Source organism: Nomascus leucogenys, chromosome 1a (genome assembly GCF_006542625.1).
Source record: "Nomascus leucogenys isolate Asia chromosome 1a, Asia_NLE_v1, whole genome shotgun sequence".
Lineage (NCBI taxonomy): Eukaryota > Metazoa > Chordata > Mammalia > Primates > Hylobatidae > Nomascus > Nomascus leucogenys.
The window spans coordinates 69,389,906-69,416,649 of record NC_044381.1 but is presented as its reverse complement, the minus strand read 5'-3'; the positions used below and the strand labels follow the sequence as shown (position 1 = coordinate 69,416,649).

At 36.0% G+C, this 26,744-nt stretch overlaps 1 protein-coding gene across 1 annotated transcript in view; it reads right to left on the bottom strand.

Annotated features, from left to right (window-relative positions):
• Window positions 1-26,744, bottom strand: part of GPR137C (G protein-coupled receptor 137C) — a 77,648-nt gene that overhangs the window by 15,270 nt on the left and 35,634 nt on the right. Inside the window, exons 2-3 of the mRNA XM_003267696.4 lie at window positions 24,666-24,709; window positions 22,648-22,876 (exon numbers count right to left, since the gene is read on the bottom strand). Coding sequence (XP_003267744.2) covers window positions 22,648-22,876; window positions 24,666-24,709 — 273 coding nt within the window. The remainder of the gene's footprint in view (window positions 1-22,647; window positions 22,877-24,665; window positions 24,710-26,744) is intronic.

The window sequence follows — 26,744 nt, the reverse complement described above, 5'->3', positions numbered from 1 at the left end:
TAACACACGCTTTCGAACATTGTCTAATGAAATGTATCAACATTTTGAAGATCTAGGACCATTCTTTTCCAAATGATTAATGCATGATGTTACAAAATGATTCAAATGCAAGACTGACCAATGGAGAGTACAAAAAATTCACCAATATGGTTTTATATTCCACATGGCAACTAACCTTTAAGAAACCTCCACTTCTGAGTTTTGGTGTAGTATTAAAGAAGATATCCACAATTATCTGAAAAGTCTATTAAAATTCTCCTCCATTTCCAACTATATATATATGTGAGGATGGATTTTCTTCATATGCTTCAACCTAAACAACATATCACAATAGATTGAATGCAGAAGCAGACATAAAAATCTAGCTGTCTTCTATTAAGTCAGATATTAAAGAGATTTGCAAAATGTAAAACAATGCCAATCTTCTCAGTATTATTTTGTTTTATAAAAAAATTTTTATAAAACATGTTATTTGTTAGAATGTAATGGATTTATTTTAAATAAATAAATGGATATTTTTATAATCTCTTAATTTTTTATTTATAGTATGGTTTGTATTAATAGATATAATATACACAAACAAAAGCTCTCTGGCATCCTCAATAATTTTTAGGAGTGTGATGGGGTCTTGAGGCCAAAAGATTTGAGAACCCTTGCTCTAGGGATTATAATATATATCCTTAACTTCTCACAATCTAGATAGTGGTTAATATCATATCATTTGATATAAATGTTAGAACTTTGCAACTATATAGATCCATTTACACCCTCTCCTTTATGCTATGGTTGTTATATATAATACATAGAGAATTATATATTACATCTACATATGTAAACCTCACAATATTATGTGATTGTTTTGCATAATCATATTTTAAAGAAGTTAAAAATCATATTTACCCACATAGTTACTATTTCTCATGTTCTTCATTCCTTCTTGAAGAGCTGAAATTCAAGCTGGTTTTATTTCTTTTCAGTCTGTAGAATTTTCTTGGCATTTCTTACAGTGTTAGGTACGCTGGTAACTAATCCCCTTAGTTTTCTTTTTTCTGGAAATGTTTTCATTTCTCCACTGTTCTTTAATAATATCTTCACTGGATTTGTATTTCAGAGTTGACAGCTTTTTTCTTTTGGCATTTAAAAAATACCATTTCCGTGTCTTCTGGCCTTCATTATTTCTGATGAGAAGTGAGTGATCATTTACATTGATGTCCCTTTATGTAATTCTATAATTTATTTTTCTGTTTTCAAGATTTTCTTATTCTTTTTAGTTTGGAGCACTTTAACTGTAATGACCCTAGACAAGATTTTCTTCATATTTATCCTGATTGGGTTTGCTAATCCAAAATTGGAAAGTTTAGGTCATTATTTTTTCAAATATTTTTTCCAACTTCATTTTCTTCCTCTTTCCCTTTGGGGATTATAATTACACATAATTAGACTCCTGAGCTTCTGTCTGTTTTATTATAGTCTTTCCCCACTTTCCTCTGTTCTTTAGATTGGATACTTTTTATTGATTTATCTTTAAGTGAACTGACTCTTCCTTCATCTCCAATATGCTGCTGTTAAGCACAACTAGTGACATTTATTTTAAATACTATATTTTAAAATTCTAGTGGTTCTTTTTTAATAGTTTTTCTCTTGAGATTTCCTATTTATTTATCCAAGTGTATTTTCCTTCGAGCCCTTGAGCATATTATAAACGCTTTGTCTAATAAATCCAAAATCTAGGTTATCTTGGTGGTGGTGGGGTTGTCTTCATCGCCTTTTGAGTTTTGGTTTTTGCTCGAGTATATATTTCCTGTTTCTTCATATATTTGTAACTTTGACCTGGACATTGTGAGTGACATATTTTAGAGTCTGGATTCTGCTATGTTCTTCTGAAAGATGTTGATTTTTAATTATTTTAGCAAACAATTAACTTGGCTGAACTAAAATCCCAAACTCTGTCTCCCATACATTGGTCAGCTGAAATCTCAGTTAAATTTCTTTATCCTTAACTGTGCTGTTTGGAGCCTGTCTTTCACATGTGTAGTTCAGGTATCATATAAAATTTTGACAGACTTTATAATAAGAGTATGGGGCTTCTTCTATCTGGTATCTTCTTTCTGAGATTTCCTACTCACTTTACATCTGCAGTAGTGACTACAATTTTATCTTCTGATTTTTCAAGCCAGTAAAACAGTGGATTTCTCTTCCAGTTTTGGCTGCCCCATGGATGGGACCTTCTCTCAGGCTAGAAGCTGTAAAAAACAGGAAACTCACTCAGTGTCATTTTCTTCTTCTAAGTGGTTGTTCTCCATTGCCTTCAGTGCTTTTTTACACTTTGTCCAGAATTTATGATTGCTATCTGTGGAAAGTTGGTCCATTAGGAACAATCTTAGCCATTACCAGACATAGAACCGTGCATGTATTTTTTTTCAAATAATCTTACAAATACTATTTCCATTTTAAAATTAAAATGCCAACCTCAGCATTAAAAACAAGAAAACAAAGTAGAATTAATTAATAAATTTAAAAACATGTCTTGATAATTATAAGGCCTACACAGTTTCACAAACAGTTTCATGCTTCTAAGTCACAATGAAACTCAATCTCTGGCTCCTATGACCCTGACATCATGGAGTGGATGGCTTTTGCTGGGTGGGCTATCTGGCCATGGAAAAATTAAAAAATCCTGAAAATGCTAGCTCATAGAGTAAAGGGGTCTAGAAGCATAGGGAAAAAACTACTTAGGCTTAGGAGTAGATAGGAGATATAAACCTAAGTGTAAGCAAGGATTTTTCAAATGGGACAAGGTGTGGTGGGTCAGCTCAGCAACAGAATAGGAAATAAGACTTGGAGTACAACAACTGCAGTAGCTAGGGCAGCAAACTAAAGAAGCTCTATAGCTTAAGAGGGATAAAGTAAATCCCAGTAACTCAAGGGAGAAATTATAATATTAGGATATTAAATATTAAAATATTAGGAAGGTGGCAAACATATCTATTACAGGGGATAATGCAGTGTGTATTTTTCTACGATCACTCTCTCCAAATTCTAGTTAAGTGGAATTTCAAGGTGCTGGAAGAGAGATATTAAGAATATTTTAGACTGTTTCTTTTTTTTTTTTTTTTTTGAGACGGAGTCTTGCTCTGTCGCCCAGGCTGGAGTGCAGTGGCACGATCTCGGCTCACTGCAAGCTCTGCCTCCTGGGTTCACGCCATTCTCCTGCCTCAGCCTCCCGCGTATCTGGGACTACAGGCGCCCGCCATCACGCCCGGCTAATTTTTTGTATTTTTTTAGTAGAGATGGGGTTTCACCGTGTTAGCCAGGATGGTCTCGATCTCCTGACCTTGTGATCCGCCCGCCTCGGCCTCCCAAAGTGCTGGGATTACAGGCTTGAGCCACCGCGCCCGGCCTAGCCTGTTTCTTTAATTATGGCCTAAGTTACCATAAACCATTGCGTTAGCTGTATAGAATTAGTTGCCTTATATGAAAGATAAGAAATATTTGATTGAATGTTACTGTGTCTCTGAAAAAGGCTGATGCTGTCTCCAATCCCAATATGTTAAATAGTAAGGATCAAGGATTGAGTGAACACAGAACAGAAAGGTTTATATAGTAATTAAAACTGTTAGAAATACAGGAGGGAGTGAGAAAATGTATTATTTGCAAATGGCTGATTGGGCTGGCAGACAAGCCGATCATGAGTACCAATGATTCCTTTTACACCCTTATCCAAATGTAAAATTGTACATGTCCCTGGCCAGATATATAAGCCTAAAAGCTTACTTTTATTCCTACCCATTCTTTGATTGGTCTTTCATACAAAGAATCCCAACTTGCTATCTCAGGGACTAAGCATCTAGCTGGTTTGAACCTTTTTATGCTGACGAGTTATTTTGTCCTTTAAAAGTAATATGTCTTCCATATTCTTATAACTGTTCTTATTTTTTCTGAAATGGAAAATAATGTTAGAATAAAAATAATTCTATTAGCATGCGTTTTAATGTTAAAAGTTATAATTCTGATAAAAAGTAAGCATATTTACTTCATTGATTTATAATTCTGATAAAAAGTTATAATTCTGATAAAAAGTAAATGTGCCCTAGAAATTCTACAAACGAAGGCAAAGCAAACAGCAATAAAAAAACTTAATGAGAGAGAAAAAGACAAATACTGGCAATCATGGTAATAAATGGAAACTATTTGAGTTACCTATAAAAAGGGGTGCTCATTCATAATTAAACTCCATAAAACTTTGCCTAAGTTAGTGAGGCACACTTAAAATGTTAGCAATAGACAAAAAGTTAAAAGACAGTATCCAGTCTATCATGTCAATGCAAACAAAAGAAAACTGAGATTGGAGTAAAAGATGAGATTTCAGAACAAAAATGCCCACCAAAAAGGCTATTTCATATTTGTTCCAAAAATTTCTAAGAAAAACTACTTAAGTAGTACATAAAATGTAATCTATCAGACAGGTCAACTCTTATCAAAAAATAGAGTAGAATATAAATCATGTAGAGTCAAGCAAAGTTAAAATATTCAAAAGGGGAATTCTGTTCTTCAGTAATTCTTACTCTTTTTTTTCACTGACTGTTTTTTTTGAGATTTGATAATTATACAAGACCCCTCTCCAGTCAAATTTTGCCAACATTTTCAGGTGTTCAGGAACTCTGTGAAGTTAGATTACCATCCCCTAATTACATTAATACCATAATAAATAACATTTATAAGCAATTTTTTAGTGGTAGGCATTATACCAAGCACTTTATGTATTTTTTAATTTAATCCTTACAACAACCTTATAAGATATGGACAGCTCTTATCCTCATAGCAACCCATGAGAGCACTATCATTATCTCCATTTTGCAGATCAGGAAAGTGAAGCTTAAAGATGCTGCAATTTGACTAAGGTCACACAGCCAACGAACAGTAGAGCTGGGATTTACATCCTTATCTCTCTGATCCTAAATTTCCATCTTTTTGTTTGTTTGTCTGAGATGGAGTCTCGCTCTGTTGCCCAGGCTGGAGTGCAGTGGTACAATCTCGGCTCACTGCAAACTCCACCTCCTGGGTTCAAGCAATTCTCCTGCCTCAGCCTCCCAAGTAGCTGGTATTATAGGCGTGTGCCACCATGCCCAGCTAACTTTTGTATTTTTAGTAGAGACAGGGTTTCACCATGTTGGCTAGGCTGGTCTTGAACTCCTGACCTCAAGTGATCCACCTGCCTCGGCCTCCTAAGGTGCTGGGATTACAGGCGTGAGCTCCTGCACCCGGCCAGTTTCCATCTTTTAATCACTTAATACACTCTCTCTAAGGCCTTTCCATATTAATTTCAAATTGATATACCTGACAAAAGAAATATAAAGTATATCTGATTCTATTTTTTATTTATACCACTCTCACTGCACAAGAGAATTTGAAGTAATTACGGAGATATACAGAAAATAAAAATAAATATGGAAGTGTATGTGTGTGTGTGTGTGTGTGTGAGGGAATGGTGGGTAAGAAAGTGAGATGAAACTAGAGGTAGAGCCAGTACGAAAAATAGATATCGTAAGATCATCATGGTTGACAGAGGTGAGCCACATATTTGCCTCTGAACATAGCAGCCAGAGGAAAGAAGGATTTAACCAATACCAGTTTTTAGGTACTGAATCTGAGCAAAATATCTTTTCTGGAGACATTGTATAGACAATATCCTCAACAACATTATACAATTATGGCTTTAAAATAAACTTTCGTTACAAAAAATTTTACAAATATGTTGATGTAGGCCAAAGTATGGTGTCAAAGTGGAGGTCAGAAAAGACGACTCTACCCAGGATACAATGCAGTCTTGGTACAAAACTTCAGTGATCTGGATTGGGCTGAGCATAAAATGGAATAGGTGGGTAAATGGACTGCACATTGTTCAGGTCATCTTTCTGGCAACTAAACTTCTGAATTTAACAGTTGAGAGTTTATTTTCTCTAACAAGAACCTGGAATACAGAAATTCTATATTATTTAGTAGGTCAGATTCCATGCATGGACAATCAAGCAAAGAGTAAAATTTGTAATTTCATGTGGAAGATAAGGAACCTAACATGGCTGGGTGCAGTGCCTCACGCCTGTAATCGCAGTACTTTGGGAGGCTGAGGCAGGCGGATCACATGAGGCCAGGAATTTGAGACAAGCCTGACCAACATGGTGAAACCCATCTGTACTAAAAATACAAAAATTAGCCTGGGTGTGGTGGCTCATGCCTGTAATTCCAGCTACTCGGGGGGGATAACACATGAGAATCCCTTGAACCCAGGAGCCAGAGGTTGCAGTGAGCTGAGATTGGGCCACTGCACTCCAGCCTAGGTGACAGGGCAAGACCCTGTCTCAAAACAAACAAACAAACAAGAGAACATATGTGTGAATTTTAGGCTTTTTTTTCCAAGGTGAGCTGAAGGAAGACCTATAACTAGAGATAATTTCCAACTCATACTGATGTGTAAATATGCAATGTTTGAGACAGGGCTGAAATCCAAACAGAAATTTTCTTTATTTTTGTTAAATAATGACTGTTGCTACAATATTACAAGATTATGGAAAGGTGCCAAGGCAGTACTTGAGAAAACATATAGCTCTAAATACCTGTATTAGTTTACAAAAAATGAATTAAATGTCTATACAAGGACATTGACATGGAAGAAAGTAGCAACCTTAAATATGTGAGAAAATAAAAAAATGAAAGAGTAGAAATAAACTATTCAAATTTACAATAACTAGTATTTAAAAAGCAAGTGAGAGTGCTATATTGAAAAAGAATCAAATCACAGCACTGTTTCAGTTGCTTAATGAATACTAATTAAAAAATAGCAGGATACAAAAATCAACATTCACAAATCAGTAGCATTTCTACATGCCAACAGTGAACAATGTGAAAAAGAAATCAAACCAGTAATCTCATTTATAATAGCCACAAATAAAATTAAATATCTAGACATTAAGTCAACCAAAGAAGTGAAAGAGCTCTACAATGAAAACTATAAAGCACTGATTAAAGGAACTGAACAGGACACCAAATAAATGGAAAGATATTTCATGTTCATGGATTGGAAGAATCAATATTGTTAAAATGTCCATACTACCCAAAGAAATCTACAGATTCAATGCAATCCCTATTAAAATGCCAATAAGATTCTTCACAGAAATGACAAAAACCCCCTAAAATTTATATGGAACCACAAAAGACCCAGAATAGCCAAAGACATTCTGAGCAAAAAGAACAAAACTCAAGCAATCACATTACTTGACTTCAAATTATACTACAGAGCTTTAGTAACCTAAACAGCATGGTACTGACATAAAAACAGACACATAAACCAGTAGAACAGAATAGAGAACCCAGAAACCAATCCACACACCTATAGTGAACTCGTTTTTGACAAAGGTGCCAAGAACATACACTGGGGAAAAGGTAGTTTCTTCAATAAATGGTGCTCGGAAAACTGGATATACATATGCAGAAGAATGAAACTATACCCTTACCTCTTGCTACATGCAAAAATTAAATCAAAAGGAATTAAAGACTTAAATCTAAGACCTCAAATTATGAAACTACTACAAGAAAGTATTGGGGAAACTCTCCAAGACATTGGTCTGGGCAAAAGTTTCTTGAGTAGTACTCCACAAGCACAAGCAACCAAAGCAAAAATGGATGGATTGGATCTTATTAAGTTAAAAAGCTTCTGTGCAGCAAAGGAAACAGTTAAGAAAGTGAAGAGACAACCCACAGCATGGAAGAAAATATTTGCAAACTACTCATCTGACAAGGGATTAATAACCAGAATATATGAGGAACTCAAACAACTCTATAGGAAAAAAAATTTAATAATCTGATTTAAAGATGGGCAGCTGGGCATGGTGGCTCATGGCTGTAATCCCAATGCTTTGAGAGGTTGAGTCAGAAGGACAGCTTAAGACCAAGAGTTTGAGGCCAGCCTGGGTAACATAGCGAGACCCCATCTCTACAAAATATAAAAAATTAGTTGGGCATGGTGGCACATGCCTGTAGTCCCAGCCACTCAGGAAGCTGAGGCAGGAGGATCACCTGGGCCCAGGAGGTTGAGGCTGCAGTGAGCTGTGATTGCACCACCCCACTCTAGCCTAGTCAACAAGAGTGTCCTTGTCTCAAAAAAAGGAAAATAAAATAAAAATGGTCAAAAGCTTTGAAAAGATATTTCTCAAAAGAAGACTTATGAATGTCAAACAAGAATATGAAAAAGTGCTCATGGCTCACACCTGTAATCCCAGCAATTTGGAAGGCCGAGGTGGGCAGATTGCTTGAGCTCAGGAGTTTGAGACCAGCCTGGGCGACATGACAAAACCCTATCTCTACAAAAAGTACAAAAATTAGCCAGGTGTGGTGGTGCATGCCTGTGGTGCACGCCTGAAGGCCAGCTAATTGGGAGGCTGAAGTGGGAGGACTGATTGAGACCAGGAGGTTGAGGCTGCAGGGAGCTGAGATCATGCCACTGCACTCCAGCCTGCGGTGACGGAGTGGGACTGTCTCAAAAAAAAAAAAAAAAAAAAGTGCTCAACATCATTTATCATCAGAGAAATACAAATCAAAACTATAATGAGGTACCATCTCATCCCAGTGAAATGGGCTTTCATTCAAAAAACAGGCAATAACAAATACTGGCAAGGTTGTGAGGAAAAGGGAACCCTTGGACACTGTTGGTGGGAATGTAAATTAGTACAACCACTATGGAGAATGGTTTGGAGGCTCCTCAAAAAACTAAAAACAGAGCTACCATACAATCCAGCAATCCCACTGCTGGGTATATACCCAAAAGAAAGGAAATCAGTATATCAAAGAGTTATCTACACTCCCATGTCTGTTGCAGCCAGCACTGTCCAAACAGCCAAGATTTGCAGGCAACCTAAGTGTCCATCAACACATGAAAGGATAAAGAATGTGGTACTTATACACAATGGAGTACTATTCAGCCATAAGAAAGAATGAGATCCTGTAATCTGCAACAACATGGAACTGGAGATCATCATGTTAAATAAAATATGCCAGGCACAGAAAGACAAACATGGCATGTTCTCACTTATTTGTTGGAGCTAAAAATCAGAACAGTTGAACTCATGGAGATAGAGAGTAGAAGGATGGTTACCAGAGGCTGGGAAGGGTAGTGGAGGGGTTGGGGAGAAGTGGGGATGGTTAATGGGTACAAAAAGTAGTTAGAAAGAATGAATAAGACCTAGTTGATAGCACAACAGGGTGACTATGGATAATAATTTAATTGTGTATTCTAAAATAACTAAAAGGGTATAATTGAATTGCTTGTAACACAAAGGATAAATGCTTGAGGGGATGGATATTCCATTTTCGATAATGTAATTATTATGCTTCTCATGCCTGTATCAAAAGTATCTTTTTTTTTTTTTTTTTTTTTTTTTGAGGTGGAGTCTCACTCTGTCCCCAAGGCTGGAGGTGCAGTGGCGTGATCTCGGCTCACTGCAAGCTCCGCCTCCTGGGTTCACACCATTCTCCTGCCTCAGCCTCTCGATTAGCTGGGACTACAGGCACCTGCCACCACACCAGGCTAATTTTTTTTTTCTTTTTTTTTTTAGACGGAGTCTTGCTCTGTCGCCCAGGCTGGAGCGCAGTGGCGCGATCTCAGCTCACTGTAAGCTCCGCCTCCCAGGTTCACGCCATTCTCCTGCCTCAGCCTCCTGAGCAGCTGGAACTACAGGCACCCGCCACCACCACGTCTGGCTAATTTTTTGTATTTTTAGTAGAGACGGGGTTTCACCGTGTTAGCCAGGATGGTCTTGATCTCCTGACCTCGTGATCCGCCCGCCTTGGCCTACCAAGGTGCTGGGATTACAGGCGTGAGCCACTGCGCCCGGCCCAAAAATATCTTATATACCCCATACCTATATACCTTATAATCACCCACAAAAATTAAAAATAAAAAATTTTCCAAGAATTAAAAAACAAAAAATGGGCTGAGTACCATGGCTCATGCTTGTAATCCCAGTACTTTGGAAGGCCAAGATGAGAGGATCATCTGAGGCCAGGAGTTTGAGAGCAGCCTAGGAAACATAGCAAGACCTGTTCTCTCCAAAAAAAAAAAAAAAAAAAAAAAAAAGAAAGCTGAGTGTGAATGCTTGCAGTCCTAGCTACTTGGGAGGCTGAGGTAGGAGAATTACATAAGCCCAGGAGTTTGAGGTTACAGTAAGCTATAATTGCGCCACTACACTCCAGCCCGGGTGACACAGTGAGAATGTGTCCCTATTAAGAAAAAAAAAGTAATGAAAATCATAACATAAAAGGTACATGAATGCTCTGTAAACTGAGGCTGGGGTAGACAGTTCTAGATGTAATTACTAAAACCTCTAACTCTTACTAAAAATAAAAAGCAAAACAAAACTGATTTTGAAGAAAATTAACATTATGGAGGCTGACATTCTTTTTTGAAAACCACTTAAAGGCCTATCAGTAGGATAATAATTAATTTTGGTATACAATGAAATGTTACGCAGCCTTAAAAAGAATTTTTAATAGCATGAGAAAATCCTTTACTAGTATAAGGGGAAAAGCAGGGTATAAAATTATATTTACATTTACACTGAGTTCCAAATACAGTTAAGTGTCAGTGGTGACACTACTGCTGTTTAGAACATTAAAGAAATCATATTCTTTCATATTGCCAAGTTTTAATAATCAGAAAAAATACATTTTTAGTAAGGATAATATGGCTAACTGCCCATACAACTATAAAACAGCAAGTCTGGTAGAAATAAAACCAGTTAACAGACAACAGTGAAAAACAAAAGAAAACCAAAAAAGCTTACCAAAGAACAACATTCTGCCAAATGAGTAATGAAAGGATTTTTCCAAGTTTTGTAAGAACAAGCCTATTCTATAAACTATGTCAAAATATGATGATGAAGATGATAGCGAGTCAACATTTACATTTTTAGTGCCAATGGCACTATGACTTTCCATATATTAACATTTCATCCTTGCAACACCACTATGGACATGATTACTATACTTTATCTTCAGTTTAAAGGTGGATAGAGAGGTTAAAGTCATAGAGCTGATAAATGGCAGATCTCTGATTTAAATCCAGCAATATAACTCTAGACCTTGAGTTATGACTACTTTGTACTATGTAGTGTACAGTTTATTTGAAATACATTTATATCCTGAAACCTGAAAAGATACTAAAAAGTCAAAAAAATTTGGTTAATTTTACTTCAAGTGTAGGTTTAATAACATTTTAAATAATATAATGAAAATACAAAAATTAAAAAAAAACAAAAAATAACAAAAGGAGGTTGTATCCTTAAAATTCAAGGAATATAACAAAAATCTAGTCAAACAATTTACTATATTTGTATAATAAATAGAAAAGGGAAACTGTAGCAATATAAAGTAATTAACAAGAATTTAATAAGATTAAATATTCATAACTAGGTACACATAAGACTTATGAAGCTATCATTCTTAAAAAATATAACATTTTAATATAAACAGAAATCACACATGCCAAATATATAAAGAATAAATTCCCAGATTCCACTCTACAAATCATTGAGAAATAGTTTATACATACAGAAATGTGAATAATTATCTACATGAATTATAAATGCATATCAATTAGATAAATCTAAATTAAAGCTTCTAAGGCATATCAATGAAGAAACCAAAATAAATAAAATTTAGACCCAAATATTGATGGAGCAGAGGAAACAAGGTATACTTTTATATTAATGATAGCATTATAAAATGATTTATTCTTTTGGAGAGCATTATGGCAAAATCCAATAAGAATTTATGTGAATAATGTTATTAATAAGCAAACATATCCATGTAAATTAAAACCTATATAAAAATACATACCTAAAAGATTGTAAGTAAACACAGGGTGATGTAAATGGAGTCAATCCATGGTGGTTACTAGCAGAGACCTATGGTCGGACTTGAGTTTGAATCCTGGTTCAACTATGTGAACTTGGGCATGTTTAATGGTTCAATTTGCTCTTGATACAACCCAGTTGTGAAGGCTTATTTGGTTACTAGAGTAAACCTGCTCTGGCTAAGACTATATGCAAGCATAGAATGTATTTATTCAACAAATATTTACTGAATATCTACTACAGTCGTCCCCTCCTTACCCATAGGGTATTTGTTCCAAAACCCTAAGTGGATGCCTGAAACTATGGATAGTACCAAACCCCATATGTACTATTTTTTTTCTTATCCATACATACCTATAATAAAATTTAATTTATAAATCAGGCATAGTAAGAAATTAACAAAATAATAAAATGGAATAATTATAACAAAATGCTGTAATAAAAGATATGTGAATGTGGTCATCTCTCTCTCTCAATATATTTTACTGTACTGTACTCACCTACTTTCAGACTGAGGTTGACTGCAGTAACTGAAATCGTGGAAAGGAAACCGTAGATAAGGGGAGACTACCCTTATCTTCACTTCACTAAAATATGCCAGGCATTATTTTAGAAGAGGACTGAAAAATCAATAAGACACATAAGAGAGCTCCTTTCCTGGTTTATACTTTAGCAGGGAGAAGCAGAAAATAAGTATGAAAATAAATGAAGAAATAATTTTGGCTACTGATAAATGCTGTGAAGATAACAAAAGAGGGTGACAGATGTAGTAATCAGAATGGGGAATAGTCTTATTTGGGTAGTGAAGAAGAGCAACTTTGAAAAAGCGACTGAGGCCTGAATGCAAAGAAGCCATCACATAGGTACCTGTAGAAAATGCAATTTAGGCAGAGGGAACAATATATACAATACAAAGCCTATATGGCTGGAATAAACTTAGTATATGTTTTATAGTGAGAAGTTGGGGCACAAAAAGCCAATGTGGCTAGAAAAGGAAGAGGAGAGTGATAGTGGTAGGGGAATCACAAAAATAGGCAAAGGCCAGGTCTTACATGCCACTGAAGTCATACTGCCTTTGCCTCTTAAGCTCCACCTACTCATGTGTAAATACCTGCTGGGAGGCAGACCCATATGGGCCACTGGGACAGTTTTCTGGACTCAGGTCCCTGGCCAGCATTCCCACCCAGCCCCAATACCTTCCTTGTGTCTTCCCCAGATCCATCTGGGCCAGAAATTGGCATCAACTTCCGAGCCCTCACAAGACATGGAGCAAGCCTAGGCTTAGAGCGTCCTCCAGTGCTGAGACAACTGCAGTGGATACAGGCTCAGGAAACACAAGTCAGTCTGTTTAGAATCCCTGGAAGGCCCTCTGAAGAAGGCCAGGCATAAACAAAGCCAGACTGTGAAAACTAAAATAAAAATGTAACCCCTTGGTGTATAGACACTGTCATACTTCCACAAGCATCAAGAACATTCAGAGAAATATGACCTCATCAAATGGATAAAATAAGGTTCCACTTACCCCAAAGTGATGGAGATGTGAGATCTCTCAAAGAATTTTAAATAGCTGTTTTAAGGAAGGTCAATGAACTTCAGGAAATCACAGAGACTCAATTGAGGAATATATCAAAGAAATTTAATGCAGAGATTGAAATAATAAAAACGATCAAACAGAAACTCGGGAGCTGAAAATACAATGAATGAAATGAAAGATGCAATAGGGAGCAACAGTAGCAGAATTGGTTAAACAGAACAATCAGCGGGCTTGAAAACAGACTAGTTGAAAATACACAGAGGAGAAAAAAGAAAAAAAAGAAATGAAGAAAGCTTATGAATCTGTGGGCCAACATAAAAAAGCAAATATTTGGGGTGTTGGAGTTAGGCAGGGAACTGAGAAAGATGGGTAGAAAGTTTATTTGAAGAAATAATAACAGAAAACTTCCCAAACCTGGAGAAAGATATAAACATCCAGGTACAGGAAAGTCAAAGGTCACCAATCAGAGTCAATCCAAGTAAAGATACTCTAAGGCATATAATCAAACTCTCAAAGGTGAAAGACAAAGAGAAGATCCTGAAAGCAGCAAGAGTAAAGATGCAAATAACATTTAGGAAAGATACAATACACCTGGCAGCAGACTTCTCAGCAGAAACATTATGGGCCAGGAGTGAATGGGATGATATATTCAGAGTGCTGATGGAAAAAAAAAAATGCCTTCTAAGAATACTCTATCTAGCAAAGCTATTATTTAGAAGTGAAAGAGAGATAGACTTTCACAAACAAAAACTGGGAATTTATCACCAGAGCTGTCCTACAATAAATGCTAAAGGGAATTTTTTTAAACCACAAGAAAAAGACTGTTAACATGATTGTTACACTAATATTATAATCATGATGCATAAACCACTTATATATTTACTAAGAAGACTAAAAGACAGAAGTATTAAAAATAATGACTACAATTTACCAAGAGATAGGCAATATAAAAATGCAAATTGTGACATCAAACATTCAAAATGTGGGGAAGAGAATGGAGCTAATGTGTACAGTGTTCTTTGTTTCTTTTCTCTTCTTTTTGCGATCAAAGTAAAGTTGTTATCAATCTTAAATAACTTGTTGTAACTACAGAATATTTTTTGTAAGCCTCATGGTAACCACAAAGCAAAAATCTATAACAGATACACTAAAAATAAAAAGCAATAGATTAAAACACACTGCCAGAGAAATCACTTAACCACAAAGGAAGATAGTAAAAAAGGAAGAAAGGAAGAGAGGAGTTAGAAAAGAAGCAAAAATGGCAGTAAATCCTGATGTATCAATAGTAACATTGAGCGTAAATGGATTAAACTGTCTAATTAAAAGATACAGAGTGGCTGAATGGATTAAAAAACATGATCTAACTATATGTTGCCTACAGGAAAATAACTTCACCTGTAAAGACACACATACACTGAAAGTGAGGGGACGGAAAAAGATATTCCATGCAAATGGAAACCAGAAAGGAGTAGGAAGAGCTATATTCATATCAGATAAAATAGACCTTTTCTTTTTCTTTTTCTTTTTTTTTTTTTTTGAGACAGAGTCTCTCTCTGCTGCCCAGGCTGTAGTACAGTGGTGTGATCTCAGCTCACTGCAACCTCCACCTCCTGTGCTCAAGCGATTCTTGTGCCTCAGCCTCCCAAGCAGCTGGGATTACAGGCATGCGCCACCATGCCCAGCTAATTTTTGTATTTTTAGTAGAGACGGGGTTTTGCCATGTTGGCCAGGCTGGTCTTGAACTCCTGAGCCAAGCCATCTGCCCACCTTGGCTTCCCAAAGTGCTGGGATTACAGGCATGAACCACTGCACTTGGCCAGATAAAATAGACTTTAAGTCAAAAATTGTAAAAAGACACAAACGTCATTATACAAAGGGGTCAGTCAACTGAGCAAGAAGACATGACAACAATAAATATATGCACATCCAACACCAAGAACACCCAAATATATGAAGCAAATATTAATATTAGCAAAGCTAAAGGGAGAGATAAACTGCAATACAGTAGCAGTAGGGGACTTCAACACCTCACTTTTAGCAATGGACAGATCATCCAGGTGGAAAATCAACAAAGAAACATTGGAGATAAATTACACTCTAAACCAACTAGCCCTAACAGACATCCATAAAATATTTCATCCAACTGCTGCAGAATGCACATTTTTCTCATCAGTACCTAAAACATTCTCCAGAATAGATCATATGTTAGGCCAGAAAACAAGTCTCAACAAATTAATTAAACGAAGTCAAATCATATCAATATCTTTCCTGGCTGCAAAAGAGTAAGACTAGAAATCAGTAACGAGAGGAACTTCTGAAACTGTAAAAATACTTGGAAATTAAATAACATGTTCCTGAATGATCAATGGCTCAACGAATAAGTTAAGGAAATTAAAAAATTTCTTGAGAAAAACAAAAATGGAAACACAACATACCAGAAACGATAGGATACAGCAAATGCAGTAGCAAGAGGGAAGTGTATAGCAGTAAATGCCTCCATCAAAAAAATAGAAAGATTTCAAATAAACAATCTAATAATGTATCTCAAGGAAACAGAAAAGCAAGAGCAAGCCAAAGCCAAAATTAGTAGAAGGAAAGAAATAATGAAGATTAAAGCAGAAATAAATGAAATTGAGACTTAAAAAAGTACAAAAGAGGAACAAAACAAAAAGTTTGTTTTTTTGAAAAAATAAATCAACAAACTTAGCTAGACTAAGAAAAAGAGAAGACTCAAATAATTAAAACTAGAGATGAAAAGAGAAACATTAGCAGCCTGGACAACACAGATCCTGCCTACAAAAAATTTAAAAAATTGGCTGGATGTGGTGGCATATGCCTGTAGTCCCAGCCCTGGGAGTCTGAGGTGGGAGGATCACTTGAGCCTGGGAGGTCCAGGCTGTAGTGAGCTGAGATCACACCATTTCCCACTCCAGCCTGGGTGACACGGCGAGACACTGTCTCAAAGTAAATAAACAAATTTAATTAATAAATAAAAGCACTATTCATGTAAAATAAAAAAGAAAAAGAAAAAGGAAACATTATAACAGATACCACAGAAATACAAGAAATCATTAGAGACTATTACGAACTACATGCCAACAAATTAGAAAACCTGGAAGAAATGGGTAAGTTCCTGAACACACATAACCTACCATGATTGAATAATGAAGAAAACCTGAATACACCAATAATGAGTAACAATATTAAAACAGTAATAAAGTCCCCCAACAAAGAAAAGCACAGGACCTTATGGCTTCACAGCTAAATTCCACTGAAAGTTTAAAGAAGAACTAATACCAATTCTGCTCAATTTCAAAAAATTGAAGAAGAGGGAATATTTCCAAACTCATTCTATGAGGCTAGCATTACCCTGATACCAAAACCAGAAAAACAGACAAACAACAAAAAACTCTACAGGCCAACATCTCTGATGAAAATAGATGCAAACAACCTTGACAAAATACTGGCAAACAGAATTCAAGAACACATTGAAAAGATCATTTGCCATGATCAAATTGATTTATCCCAGGGATGCAAGGAAGGCTCGATGTACACAAATCAACAAATGTGATATACTACAGCAACAGAATGAAGAACAAAAACCATATGTTCATTTCAATAGATGTTTAAAAAGCATTCAATAAAATTCAACATCCTTTCATGATAAAAGCCCTAAAAAATTAGGGTACAGAACATACCTCAGCAAGATAAAGTCTAAATATGACAAAAACACAACTAATACTATATTGAATGGGGAAAAATTGGAAGCCTTTCCACTAAAATCTGGAACAACATAAGGATGCCCACTTTCACCACTTTTACACAACATAGTACTCGAAGTCTAAGCCAGAGCAATTAGGAAAGAGAAAGAAATAATGGGCATCTAGACTAGAAAGGAAGAAGTCGAATTAATCCTTGTTACAGATTACATGATCTCATATTTTGAAAAACTTAAAGATTCCACAAAAAACTATTAGAACTGATAAATGATCAGTAAAATTGAAGGATACAAAATCAACATACAAAAATCAGTAGTGTTTCTATATGCTAACAGTGATCAATCTGAAAAAGAAATCAAGAAATCAATCTCATTTACAACAGCTACCAAAAAATACCTAGGAATAAATTAAACCTAAGAAGTAAAAGATCTCTGTAATGAAAACCATGAAGCAGTGAAGAAAGAAATTGAAGAGGACACAAAAAATGGAAAGACATCCCATGCTCATTAATTGAAAGAATCAATATTGTGAAAATTTCTATACTACCCAAAGTGATTTACAGTGATATACTGTAAATAGTATAATTCTATAGTGATGTTATTATACTAAGTAAAGATGCCATTGCTCCTACCAAAAGATTATGGACCGTAACAGTGACAGTATTATTCTTAACAGTCAAACCAAAGCCTGAATTAGCTAAAATATTTAGCTAATGAAATATCTGTCAAAATAGCAATTGCATTCTTCAAAGAAATATAAGAAAAATCCTAAAATTATATGGAACCACAAAAGACCCTGAATAGCTAAAGCAATCCTGAGTAAAAAGAATGAAGTTGGAAGCACCTCAATATTTGATTTTAAATTATACTGCAAAGCTATAGTATCCAAAACAGCATGGTACTGGCAAAAAAACAGACACACAGACCAGTGGAATAGAACACAGAACTCAGAAATTAATCCACACACTTACAGCCAACTTATTTTTGACAAAGATGCCCAGAACATACACTGGGGGAAGTCATGATCTCAATAAATGGTGCTGGGAAAACTGGTTATCCATATGCAGGGGAGTTAAACAGCCCCATTTTGGCTGCACGCGGTGGCTCATGCCTGTAATCCTGGCACTTTGGGAGGCCAAGGAAGGTGGATCACCTGAGATCAGGAGTTTTAGAGCAGGCTGGCCAATGTGGCAAAACCCCATCTCTACTAAAAACACAAAAAAATTAGCCAGGGGTGGTGGTGAGCACCTGTAATTCCAGCTACCTGGGAGGCTGAGGCTGGAGAATCGCTTGAACCTGGGAGGTGGAGGTTGTAGTGAGCCAAGATCACAACACTGCACTACAGTCTGGGTGACAGAGCTAGACTGCCTCAAAAAAAAAAAAAAAAAAAAAAGCCCCATCTCTCACCATCTACAAAAATGGATTTAAAACATAAATGTAAGACCTGAAACTATGAAAGTACTAGAAGAAAACACTGGGGAAATGCTCCAGGACCTTCATCTGGGCAAATATTTTTTGGGTAAGACCTCAAAAGCATAGGCAACCAAAGTAATAATAGACAAATGGGAATACATCAAGCTAAAAAGCTCCTGCACAGCAAAGGAAACAATTAACAAAGTGAAGTGACAACCTACAGAATGGGAGTAAATATTTACAAGTTATCCATTCAACAAGGGATTAATAACCAGAATATATAAGGAACTCAATCAATAGCAAAAAGATAGATAATCAAATTAAAAATGGGCAACATACCTGAATAGACATGTCTACAAAAGCAGACATACAAATAGCCAACAGTTAAATGAAAAAATCCAACATCAATCATCAGGGAAATGCAAATCAAAACCACAATGGGTTATCATCTCACTATAGTTAGAATGGTTATTATCAAAAAGACAAAAAATCAAGTGCTGGCAGAGATGCAGAGAAAGGGGAATGCTTGTACACTGTTGATGGGAATGTAAAGTAGGACAACCGTTATGAAAAACAGTATGAGGCTGGGCGCAGTGGCTCCCATCTGTAATCCCAGCACTTTGGGAGGCCAAGGAAGGTGGATTACTTGAGGTCAGGAGGTCGAGACCAGCCTGGCCAACGTGGTGAAACTCTGTCTCTACTAATAACACAAAAAAAATTTAGCCAGGCATGGTGTCAGGCACCTGTAATCCCAGCTACTCGGGAGGCTGAGGCAGGAGAATTACTTGAACCTGGGAGGCAGAGGTTGCAGTGAGCCAAGAGTGCGCCACTGTACTCCAGCCTCGGCAAAAGAGCAAGACTCCATCTCAAAAACAAACAAACAACCCCAAAAAGCAGTATGGAGGTTCCTTGAAAAACTAAAAATAGAACTACCATATGATCCAGAAATCTCACTGCTGGGTAGATATCCAAGAGAAAGGAAATTCCTATGTCAAAGAGACAGGTGCACTCCCATATTTATTGTAGCACTATTCATAATAGCCAAGATATGGAATCAACCTAAGTGTCCATCAACAGATGAATGAATAAACAAATGTGGTATATGTATACAATGGACTATTACATGGGCATAAAAAGAATGAAATCCTGTCATTTGAAACAACATGGATGGACCTGGAGTTCATTATGTTAAGTGAAATAAGCCAGGCACAGAAAGACAAATATACTGCATGTTCTCACTCATATGTGGGAGCTACAAAAGTGGATCTCATGGAGGTAGAGTAGAATAATGGTTACTAGAGGCTGGAAAAGGAAGAGTGGTAGGGGAGGATGAAGAGAAGTTAGCTGATGAGTACAAAAATACAGTTAGATAGAAGGAGTAAGTATTCGATTGTACATTATGGAAATTATAGTTAATAACAATTTATTATATGTCTCAAAATAACTAGAAAGAACTGTAATGTTCCCAATACAAAAATATAAATGTTTGAGGTGATGATATCCCAATTAGCCTGATTTGATTATACATATTGTATACATGTAGCAAAATAACACATGTACCCCAAAAATATGTACAACTAAATATGATGTCAATTAAAAAATACAAAAAAATTAGATTGCACATACAAATGCCACTTTGTATAAACTGATAAGTGACCCAAGAGAAATAAATAAAATTTTAAGATAATTTAGATAGTGAGTTATTTCTAAATTTTATTTTAGAGTTGGGGGAGAAGGGATCAAATTGAGTTCATAAAAAGGGGCAAGATTAAGTGAGGTCTTTAAAGTTAGATAAGATATGAACAATCAGATAGAGAGGTGTGAGAGGAAAGCCGTTCCTGGATAACAAAACAGCCTGAGAACATAGAGATAGAGGGCATACTGTGTTTTATTTGGAAATAAGGAAGGTAAGATTGGTTGAGACAAATTACAGAGGATCTTATTGTCACAGAACATGTAAAGGAAGGAAGAAAGAATGAAAAGAGGAAGACAGAAGACCAGAGTCTGAACTTTAAGGAAATGCTCTTAAAGACAACAAGAAATAGGGTCAGTTTAATAGTGAAAGAGTACCAAAGGTATTGAGAGAGATAGAGAGAGAGAGAAACAACAAAAAAACCCCAGAAAGTGAAAGAGGTAGATGCTCAATAAACACTTGTTGATTGAATAAAAGGAATGACTATTATTGTACACTGTTACAGAAGTCAAAAGTCAAAAATGAGTCTAGTGATTTTACAAGAACATGAAAGCAAGATGACATGCTCTTTGAATACAGAAGTTTATAATCTAGTTAGGAAGATTGGGAACTACTTAACATTACAATATTACACAAATCATCTAGTATGTCATCTACCTTTATAGGTGAACATGTCTGAACATGTATATCTGTAGTATTCCTAGATAATTCTGAATCCATGCAGCTTTTAAATTTAAAACTTTAAATAATAATAAATAAGTGAATACCTTTCATACGATAGTAAGGGAACGGTGTTCTAATAATTCTGGAGGATTTAGTAAATGAAATTTTCTTCTCAGATTGGTGATTTTTATTCAGAGTATTATCTATTTCAAAGCGAGTAAAAAACCAAACTTAGAAATACACTAGGTATCTAGAGAAGAAGCACTTGAAATTCAACATCTATTTATGCTTTATCCCTAGAAAAGCAACAGGTATGAATTCTATAGTGATGTTATTATACTAAGTAAAGATGCCATTGCTCCTACCAAAAGATTATGGACCGTAACAGTGACAGTATTATTCTTAACAGTCAAACCAAAGCCTGAATTAGCTAAAATATTTAGCTAGGAGCAAACTAGACTAGAAATTTAATAAAATAATTTTCCAGGTAAGATTAATAAGTTTGAAAGTCTGATTTTCTTTGTCTCTTCTCTCTCTTTCTCTCTCTCTCTCTCCCTATATATATATACACACACACACACATAGTATCTCCCCCAGCATTCCACTGAAATATATTTAAAAAGTAAAATTAAAATCTCTGCCTACATTTAAAGGACAAGTTGATTACCATATATTTAATTATAGTACCTTACTTTACTAGGACTATATTAAGGATAATGACAATATAGAAGCCTAAAAATATTTCAGAGGACTGTTTTAACTGTCTAAGATACTATCTCAACTTATTATTAGTGAATAGGCAATGATGTCAAATTAAAGCAAGAAAGCAAGCTCTCCTGTGGAAGTGATTGTAAAAATGTATTTATGTACATACCCATACCCCAACATCCACATATCTACCCCCTCACACCCAATGCCACACATAAACTGTGATGATCAATTTTCTACTCAAATCACATGGTCAATCAACAATGGTAGAAACTTCCATGTTTCTTTGTTAATGGGCTACTATCTGGCTTCTGTTTGCTGATCCAAAGTATAAGGCAAGGGAGAAGCAAGGCATTTATAAATTTTGCTACACAATTAGTTGTTTCAAATATCATACAGACTTCATATTACTGGGTGAAGTAACATTTTCTAACCTTTATACAAATAAAAACCACTTTTACCTATATGACATCTTAACATTGCTAACCCCGCCACCCTTAATGGGCAAAATCTTAAGATGCTAGCATGGCTTTATATTATAGACTATTTTTGATCCATTCATATATATTCTGATTTATTTCATGTGGTTAGCCTCCAATGTAGAATCACAAAAAATACAATATGCTTGGTATATTCTTTCTTCTTTTCTTTAAACTATTGTTTAGTAAGGACCAAATACTGAATAACTTTTTAAATTTTTTAATTTTAATTATTCTTTCATGCTCAAAGTGTAACTGTCATTCAGGATATTTTTAAAAAAAGCAATATGCCTGTAGCCCCAGCTACTTGGGAGGTTGAGGCAGAGGATCACTTGAGCCCAAAAGCTCATGGCTGTACTGCACAATGATTACATGTGTGAATAGCCACTGCACTCTAGCCTGACTAATATGGTGAGACCCTGTCTCAAATAAAATAAAATAAAATAGCAATATGAACTTTCCATTAAAATATGATTAGTAGGGTAAGAATTTGAAATTAGATTTTCAAGTGCCAATTTAAGAAATATTCTTACCTTTGATTCGAGGTAGACATTAGCTGATGACATTTTTGTAATTTTGCATATGTAACAAACTAAAGAGATGGCACAAAGAATAAACAGGCTATCATTAATTAATGCTCGAACAAACACAGTCCATTTCAACTGATTTTCTGGGACATCTCCATGAACTAGCATTGCACAAGTCAAGTTCACCACTAAAAAGAGCAGGCTTGCCATTATAAAGCCCAAATGCAGTAGAATTCTGAAAGAAAAAAAGTATATTAGATGGTTATATAACTAATAAGAAATTAAATTTAATTCTGAATTAGTGTGTTATGTTAGGTACAAGAATTCCTTCAGTTTGAAATGTTTATGAATGGCATAGATATTTAAGCATTTATTCAGAAATAGTCTCAGGTTGACCTGAACTCAGTTTCTCCACCAGGAATAAGATTGGACTATTTTAACTATTCCAAGTAATCCCGAATTTTTCATTTTTATAACTATTAAGCATATTTTCATTAACCTTTCCAATCCAAGAATTATCAGGCTTTTATAATGTGCCTGAAAATTAATATACTGTATCTAAATTTATATTGATTACCTAATATTAATTTTAAGAGTTAGGCCAGGCATGGCGGCTCATGCCTGTAATCTCAGAACTTTGGGAGGCTGAGGCAGGCAGATCACTTGAGGCCAGGAGTTCGAGACCAGCCTGGCCAACGTGGAGAAACCACATCTCTACTAAAAATACAAAAATTAGCCAGGTATGGTGGCACACGCCTGTAGTCCCAGCTATTCAGGAGGCTGAGGCACGAGAATCACTTGAATCCAGGAGGTGGAGGTTGCAGTGAGCCAAGATAGCGCCACTGCACTCCGGCCTGGGTGAGAGTGCGAGACTGTATCAAAAAAAAAAAAAAGGAAAAAAATTTTAAGAGTTAAACAAAGTATGTTTTAAACAATATTCCTTATGAACTTCTGATTATAGCAAAAAATGCTTTTAAACTTGACTAAAGAAGAACATAGGGACAGTATATGTAGAGTTTCAAGCACCCATTAATACCTCATGTTCTTAAAAAGTTGCATATTTACTGTGCATGAAGAGCAACTCTGCACATAAAATCCTTAATCTCTTCCCCCTAAGAAAATTTAGGCTACCTCATAAGAACTCTTCAGTTAAGGCTGCTATGTGTATCAAGTAGCAGTAACAACTATCTGTACAAATGTAATCCCAGTTCAAACACATTTATACTTCCAAATTAAATACATATGATGCTGAAATCTATCTGGCTTCCTGATATATTGGTCATTTCAATCATGGAAATCATAAAGTAGCTGCCTTTGGAAATGGTTTAAATGAGGTAAATGAAGGTAATGTGCAATCTGTAACAAGCAAACAAAACTGCTTAGTGTACATGCAAAGCAAAAAGATTTTAGTTTTAAAAGGTTGTATTTTGAAGTTCTCTCAGATTAAATAATAAAAACAGTAATTACATAGTTTGAAACCCAAAAAGGATCTTGAAGTTACCTACATATCCAGACAATTAGAGTAGTTTAGAAACTAGTAGAGGGTACATGAGTTGCACAGTCAGCAAGTTAGTGGGAAAATTGGGTTGGAAACCCCAATCTCCCGACTCCACAGCTTAGCCTAAGACTCTTACTTTTGAGATTGATCAGTACTGAAATATTACTTATTTCATGGAACATTCTCACTCCAAACAGCATAATCTAACTTTGGCAAAAGTGGACCCCATCAAGTTAGATCTAACATTTGAAGCAGGGCAGGGACAGAGCAGCAAAAACAAAACAAAAAATTAGTCAGCTGTATGGCTGAAGGGAGAGAAATGTGGGCTACTAAATTTGATTCCTTTGAACCAATCTAACAACTTGGTTTTCTATAAAACCGTGAAGGTGCCCTCAACAACCACTCCCTTCTACCACGAGAAGTCTACTATTAAAAAAAATTAGATTTTTTAGATACTAAGCCTTAATATTAATGAATTAATGCTTCAGATCTTTTAGATAGAAATTTAGATACTCATAAAACTTACTTGTGTCTGTCAAGTTCAGTGGCACATCTGACTTTACATATAACCTATAAAGAGAATATAAAAAGAAAATTTTGAAAACATGTAATATAGAATTCTTAAATACATTCTGATTTTGTGTTTTAAAGTGCTACCACTATAAATAACATATAGCAAGCGAAGTTCGACTGTTAACAGTTGAACTACCATAAACTAAGAGACAGGTTTCCAAAGGCTTAAAACAATAAATCAATAACTTTCTTTGTTATCAACATAAACCTACATTTCTATCTTTAAAGATTTAAACAGAATTAATTCAGTTTAAACATTTACTGTACTTTTATTATGAGGCAGACATTGTGCTGAATGGCTTGCCACCTATCCTAAACTTCATTATATTAGTCATGCTTTATTCTAAAATGGAACTTCTTGCTTAAATATGAATATGGCTGAGTATTCTCCAAAGACTATTTTCTTCAGCAATGAAATGAATTAGTAAAGCAAAATGAGGTACCAAAAGTGAACACAAAGATAATGAGCATATATCATATTTAGTAAACTTTCTTCTTTTACAAAGCCTTACAAAAGGCAGGTGCTCAGATACTTGTTGAATAAAGTTAGGTGAGTAGGTAAACAAAATTTGAAATAAACATGGTATATTCTGCAAACATAGTATTAAGGGTCTCAAGTCCTTACTGGTGAACTTTAAATTATTCTTTAGATAATGGGAAGATATTGAAAGTTTTTATATAGCTATTCCAAAATATGGAATTTCATTAATCTGACATTAGCGTACAGGCTACTACAGAGGAACTACAAAATAAAAGTAGAAAGACCAGTTACAGGACTATTCAAGTAGGGTATGAAGTTTGGGGACCTGGAAAGAAAGAAGAAAGTACATTATGAAGAAAAATAGTTGAGGTACATGGTAACTCACTTATTTCACTCAAACATTTACCAAGTGCCTATTATATATCACACTCTATGAAAGGTGCTATGGATTCATAAACATGACCACGGTTTCTGCTCTCTAGGAGCTCAAAGTATGAAAGAACAGAAAAACCATCTATTTGGATACATTGTGATATAAATGCAAAATATGCTATCACAAAATCTAGAAAGAGAAAAAGACTAATTCACTTCAAGAAAGGGTATGAGGTAAGGGGAAAAACTGTCTGGAGCATCAGGGAGGACTTCTCATAATATTTGAGCCAAATTATGAAGAGTAAATTGGTGTTAGGCAGGTGAATCATCAGGCTAAGATAGATGCCTGTGCATCTACTCACACCTACTGTACAGCCATATGTACTCGTATGGCTCATACCTACTGTACAGCCATATGTAATGACAGAGATATGTTCTGAGAAATGCATTGTTACAAATGCACCATTTGCAGATATAAGACGGGTCCCTTCCAAGATGGCCAAATAGGAACAGCTCCAGTCTGCAGCACCTAGCAAGGTTGATGCAGAAGACAGGTGATTCCTGCATTTCCAACTGAGGTACCTGGTTCATCTCATTGGGACTGATTGGACAGTGGGTGCAGCCCATGGAGAGTGAGCTGAAGCACAATGGGATGTCGCCTCACCTGGGAAGTGCAAGGAGTTGGGGAATTTCCCTTTCCTAGGCCAGGGAAGCCGTGACAGACTGTACCTGGAGGAATGGTACACTCTCGTCCAAATACTGCACTTTTCCCACAGTCTTAGCAACTGGCAGACCAGGAGATTCCCTCCCGTGCCTGGCTCGGTGGGTCCCACACCCACAGAGCCTTGCTCAATGCTAGCGCAGCAGTCTGAGATCGACCTGCAACACTGCAGCCTGGCAGGGGGAGGGGCATCCGCCATTGCTGAGGCTTGAATAGGTAAACAAACCAGCCGGGAAGCTCGAACTGGGTGGAGCCCACCGCAGCTCAGCAAGGACTACCGCCTCTCTAGACGCCACCTCTGTGGGCAGGGCATAGTTGAACAAAAGGCAGCAGACAACTTCTGCAGACTTAAACGTCCCTGTCTAACAGCTCGGAAGAGAGCAGTGATTCTCCCAGCATGGAGTTAGAGCTCTGAGAACGGACAGACTGCCTCCTCAAGTGGGTCCCTGACCCCTGTG